We start from the raw sequence: 6,284 nt of genomic DNA, 5'->3' as shown, positions 1-6,284 counted from the left end.
TAAACTTGGTCAAGCGCCTAGAGCTGACAGATGTTTGCTGTGTACACAGTGTGGCCTGTTGGTTTAGCAATTAACAGTCTTTCAAGGCACAGACCAGTACGGATGTATAGGATTCTGCCAAAGAAATCACTTTGGCAGTACAGTGGCACCTGCCATTTATAAACATTGGGGAAATTTGGCTCAAAAAATTTAGTTCCATTACTGATATATAGAGAACATTTGCTTTTCCCCTTGTTATTGATCATTTATTTGTAAATAAATTATTTATAAATAAACTGGTTAGAATTTGGATACTTTTTCGAGAAAAAAATTATGGTGTATCACACGGTGGCTAGATGAACCAAGGATGCGAAAAAAGGTCACTCAAAAAGAATTTAAGGGCGTTAAGTATCACCACTGAATTGTGCTTAATTAGCACAAGAGAAGTTTGCAACCTAGGGCGACCTTAAGGGTAAATCTACTATAAAGCTTGGTTTATCCTCAACCTGAGGAAGGAAGGAAGGAAGGAGAAAACGATCTGGTAAATATTTATGTTCTGCTTCGGCTGGGAGGAGTAGCCTGGGAGATGGAATTTAGAAAAGGAAGCCCTGTAATTTCTGGCAGATACCCACGGTTTCTGTGTGAGAGATAATTTGAACTTGCCTTTTATCACTAATGTTAACTGAGCAGATACTAAGTGGCAGGTGCTCTGTCAGGGACCAGATGTCAGGTCTGTGCGCTGACATGGCGACAAGGCCCCAGCCCTCATAGAGCACAGTCTTGTAACTGTGCAGAACAAAACTGTATCATGTTTCTCAGTCTTATGATGATTACATCCCTCCCCTCCCCGCCTGCCCCAATCACAATTTGCAGTTATCTTTGGCCAAAACATGGCTGTTTTCAAAGCAAAGTGTCAGATAATTGCCCACATTTGTCACTTTTCATGTAGGTGTACGGGCACGACACTTATGCAGAAGAAACTTTCAGGAAGGGACCAAAACCAACAAAGGCACTCTTGAATTAATGCACAGAGCACAGCTTTGCCGTGGTGACTGCGAGCTCACTCACGTATCACAGTCTGGTGAATTAGGCTGAATTAGCAGAAATGCTGTCAAAGCGCTTTCTCCACACCACACCCAGATCAGATGGATTAAAGATGAATGTGAAAGATAAAACCATGAAGACCATAAGAAACAGTACCGTTAGGCTGTGCACATGACTTGAGGGGTGGAGGGAGGTAGATTTCTTAAGCAGATACAAAAAGCACCGATCATAAAAGACTAATATCTACTATCGCTTTAAAATTAAGAACTTCTATTGGCCAAAAAGCAGCAATAAGACAGTAAATGGAGAAGTTCAGAGTAGAGACTATGTCTACAGCATGCGTCATCCACAAGGTCTTGTGAATAGGATGTATGCTGAACTCCTACAACTTACGAAAAAGATAAAAAACAAACCATCCAGTTCAAAACTTGACAAAAGCCTTGAACAGACACATCATAAAAGAAGAAATCAAGATGGCCAATCCGTACGGGATAAATATAAATTAAAAAATGTCATCAGTTTGGCACATCTGTGTTTGACAGTACCAGGTGATACAGATAATATAGGTGATATAGACCTATGGGCACACTGGCGAAAGCATAAATCAGCTCAACTGCTGGGGAAAAAATGTGTGGAATCAGCATGTAAATATTTGGAGAAGCGTATCTCCTAAGACTTGACATTTTTACTTCCAGATATCTTTCTAAAAGACATGTACACAGGTACTCTCTATCACAGTTGAAAAATGGAATCGACTCAAATGTCCATCAACAGTAAAATGGACAAATTTTGTAATATCCGTATAACGAATTATACAGCAAGGAAAAATAAACTATAGCTCTGTGTCACAAAGTAGATGAATCTCACATAGTATTAAAGAAAAGAAGAAAGTGTGTATTCGCTGAAGAATGCACACAATATTCTTTCATTTACGGAAAAGTCAAATGCAAGCGATATTAAACTGTATGTTCTTAGGGATCACACATAGGTGGCAAACCTATAAATAAAACCAAGGGAACACCGATCATAAAAGTCCAGAAAATGGGTTATCTCTGAAATGGAGGGGGCTGCCAGATACTGGCGATTCCTATTTCTCAACCTGGGACGTGGTTACCTGGTTACTCATTTGTAAGCATTTTTTTAAATAAATATTTTTAAAACTGTATCTATGTTTCATACAATTTTTGAAAACAGCCTACTTTCTCAAAACCAGTTTCAAGGGTGTATTTGTGAACCTCTGGAACTCTCGAAGAGACTTCATTTCTTTCCAGACTTTTATGATGGTCTTGAGCAATGCTCGATCTTTTTCTTGTTCAGCGTCACGCAGTTTTCTGGTTTCCCTACAAGATAATATACATGCATTTACATTCTGGTTTCGCTACAAGATAATATACATGCATTTACATTAAAAAGTTATTTAGGTGTGTTTGCAAATTAAAAAAAAAACAACTAATAATTCTATAGTGAGTGTATATTTAATTTAAGAGCTACAATATTTCTTAAGTACTAGAAAACCAAAAACATGAATGTAAATTTGAAGACAATAAGATGCCAACCTGTTTTGAGAGGTTATTTGATTTTGTTTCCTCTAGCTGAATCTGACTTCAATTAAATTAAATCGCCTTTTAAAATTCTTATTAATTCTATGCACCCTTAAATAATAGCCACCCTCGAAGCTATGAAAATAAAGGGCCCACTAACTGCAGTTCTCATGAATTAAATTATTGTAAACATAGGGGAGTATGTTGCTATCTCAGTTTATAACAGATATATTCGTGCTATATATAGCATAGATATATGTCTGTGCTAACACAAATCACAGGTTATACCTTTAGGAGACAGAGTGATGTTTCTTCATGCCTTGGTGAGTTTTCAGAGCTAACTAGATTAACAATATTTTTAGCTTGACGTGAAGAGGCATCTCTGGAAAATGCTTTCATTTTTAGCTCCATTATTTAAAGTGTTCAGCACTTATTTAATGCCTTACTTTAAGTCCTCTCTATGAACGATAGCCAAATCCAGAACCCAAATATACTCTATTTATGTAATTAATTAAACTTTTTTCTTGAGCAAGTACTAGCAGGATTTAGAAGAATCTAAGAGATAGAAGGTGTCTCTGTCCTCAGAAAGTTTAGCTCAGGAGACAGACACATGGATAAATGACTATAACATACAATGTGAGATTTGCCTAAGAGAGTGTCTTAGGAACACTGCCACAGAGGCAGTGTTTCATGAGTGAGCACCTCATGAACTTCCAGAAGGAAGGCCCGAGTCTGCGGGTTGTACTTGTGACGACTTAGTCTATGGAGATGGTACAGAGAAGCACAGAAGGCTAGCTTTCTAATCATTCAACTGCTGGCTGTGGAAAAGGAAGATGGCAGAAGATGACAGCCAGTTAGTGGTTGGGTTGCCAAGATTCAGGACTCTCTGAAGACCTTGCAAAATCAAGAAAGCAGTGAACTAGAATAAGAAGCATTCTTCGCGAGTGGCCGTGAAGCACTGTGGTTAAGGGTAAAGCTTTTAGAACCAGACTCTTCGCACCCCTACCCTGCCCTCCGAGTTTAAATCCTGGTTCTATCATTTACCAGCTGGCATGTGTCTTTTCTGTCCATATGTACCAGCATCTGTGAACCTAAGACAAATGAGTGCTGTTTCAGGTGTTCTTTAGGTTTAGTAAACTGTATCACACAGCAAGTATCTTCTTACACCTGGATTTCAACATTGTTTCGTCTATACGGATATAGGCAGATCTAATTCAGTCATTATAACTGTGGTATAGAGATTCAATGTAAGACTCTGGCAGCTGTGTTCATTGATATGGGGTTATTTCTAGTTTCTAATTTTTTAAATGATGCTGTGGAATCCTCACACATGCCTCCAGGTGCGAGCGGCTCCTTAGAGTACACACACCTGAAGTTGAAGTGCTGGGTCCCTAGCTGACGGGCATTACAAAACAACACTGCTTGTCTATGGCCAGGCTGCTCCCTAAAGTGGTGGAAACATTTGTTTATTCCAGCAGTGTGTGAGTTACAGCATCTCACACCTTCTTTCTTTCATAGGGGACTTCCAATTTGGTGTTAATGTGACAGATACATCTCATTATTTCACGTGGCTAAGTTTCACATGTATTCAGTATATTCAGAAAAATTCTGGAAAAAAAAAAAACAACTCTACAAGTAGACATCAAACAGGAAAAAAAAAAAGAAGTTACAATTACAAACTTACCGAATTTCAGATTTATACTCTTTGATGGCTTTTGGGGTTATATCAACAGATTTATGAGTTTTTGCTGGATCGAGACCTGTCTGAACAGCATTTCTTAGAGCTTGGAGCTTAAAAAAATATGGATACAAATTTTGAGTTAGATACTCGACTTCCTACTGCAAGTTACATGCCTGGACCCACCCGCTTCTCTAGGGCAAAAGATACCAGCAAACTGTGAAGAGATGTTTAAGCATCCAGCCATGTCCAGGCTTTCACCAAAATGAGCTTTGACAGAGAGCTACTTCTTCTATTCTCAAAAAAAAAAAAAAAAAAAAATGGGGGGGTGACGCTAAAGAACAGTGTATGTTCATCCTTATTTTGTGATCCTGATAATCAAGCAGCTGATGAGAAATGTTGCTTTTATGTGTGTGTGTCTCAGAAACAAGTTTTCTCTCAAGGCTAGAAGTGGATCTTTCTGAGTCTTGGACATACAATGATATTCTCGTAATGTGAAGAGATCATAAAATTATAGGCTCATAAAAAGAGAGATCGTGGACATATCTCTTATCTGAGCAGTAAGCTTTAAAGTTAGGGCATAAGACTAAAATTGCTTATAGTCAAAATTACCTGTGAAAATCCCACAGGCCAGTTATCACACTGGAAAGAAATCCCAATCAAAAAGCCATTTCTTTGAGCATCAGTTGAAACAACTGACTTGTGTTTAGGGACCATGTTATGAGAAATTACATATAAAAATGGGATGTCTCTAAGGACAGAGAGGTTCTCAAGCCATGAATGTCTCAGCATCTGAGCTCACATAAACAAGACACAGCCACGAATCTTCCATCTGATCCTTACTCCTGGTGGTGAGGTCACTTGTGCTCTATGCACAAATCTTCCTATTGAAGCCAAGTGTGTGCCACTAAATTTGCACATGTTAAAGGATGTCGCCATATCTTTCCTTTTGCCTCTAGGCAGGACACCATATCACACACATCCCAGACAGAGGGACCATGAGAAAGAAGAGCATAAGCATTTGCCACTGGAGGTACTTTGTTGTTTGGACTCATCAGAAGAACCAGCCCTGCCAACAGTGAGCGTGGTAGAGTGTACCTTATCAGTAAGAAACTTCGCCTTGCTTCTCTGGCACCTTGCAAGATACTGGTCATACAACTGGGCCAGCTTGGCTGCCAAAACATGCTCTCGGCTAAAACAGGGATGATGAGTGAAGATTAACCCTGAAATGTCAATGTCCAGTTGGAAATTTCCAGGGGAGTCTCCAGATCCAATCATGTGTGGACTTCTGTGCACATATCTGACTGCCTGCCAGAGAGAGCAGAGCGTGGGGGGAAAACAGTTAAGACTGATCTAATGAGCAGTGGGAAGACTGTCAGACACAAGATATGTCCTACCCTGGGCAAGCCAGGAGAACCACGCTCCATTCCCAATGTCCTGGAGGTTTTTCAAGGCCTGCTCTTTTCTGAATACTTGAAACGTAAAATGAAAGACAAGGAGTGAGGAGAGAAACCATTTCAATCTTGCTTCCGAGGTCTTTTACATTTTCTGTCTCCCAAGTCATCGTCCTAATCTTTGTCATGCAGACTGTCCTGTTTCTTGAAATCTTGGGTTTTATCGCTGATGACCTCGAAATTCTTTTCATGAGAGGAGCACAGATTCCAGTCCAAACCGTTCACTCTCTGGATCATAGATATACTCTCCACGAGCAAAGTAACAGGGGAAGAGGGCAGTGGAGCCGCTGACTGTGTGGAAAATCGGCATGGGAATGTCCACGGGGACTTCCTGGACCCCACGGTGTGCGGCGTGTCAGATACACCTGTCTCTGCTTTTATTCCACGGTCTTCAAGACGGTCTCCATCTCCCACGGCCGCTTTTGCGAGAATCTAGTTTTCGAGTGTGAGCAGCTCCAAGGTGGAGAGGAGACTTTCGGGTTTCGTGTCTTCGCCTCCCTTGTAGACACTGCCTATGATCAGGATATGGGATTTGAGACACATCCCTCGAGCCTCCTTTTTTTGCACAGGCAGGGGGGCTTTTGGGAG

The 6,284-nt window shown here is 40.3% G+C and overlaps 1 protein-coding gene across 1 annotated transcript in view; it reads right to left on the bottom strand.

The window, feature by feature from the left end:
- The window catches only part of CC2D2A (coiled-coil and C2 domain containing 2A), a 117,900-nt gene that overhangs the window by 63,281 nt on the left and 48,335 nt on the right, over positions 1 to 6,284 (bottom strand). Inside the window, exons 12-14 of the mRNA XM_023533927.1 lie at positions 5,341 to 5,550; positions 4,249 to 4,355; positions 2,223 to 2,363 (exon numbers count right to left, since the gene is read on the bottom strand). Of these exons, the coding sequence (XP_023389695.1) occupies positions 2,223 to 2,363; positions 4,249 to 4,355; positions 5,341 to 5,550 (458 nt within the window). The remainder of the gene's footprint in view (positions 1 to 2,222; positions 2,364 to 4,248; positions 4,356 to 5,340; positions 5,551 to 6,284) is intronic.

This window comes from Pteropus vampyrus, unplaced genomic scaffold (genome assembly GCF_000151845.1).
Source record: "Pteropus vampyrus isolate Shadow unplaced genomic scaffold, Pvam_2.0 Scaffold5, whole genome shotgun sequence".
NCBI classification, from domain to species: Eukaryota; Metazoa; Chordata; class Mammalia; order Chiroptera; family Pteropodidae; genus Pteropus; species Pteropus vampyrus.
The sequence above is the reverse complement of the archived record's forward strand: the minus strand, read 5'-3'. Positions and strand labels throughout refer to the sequence as shown.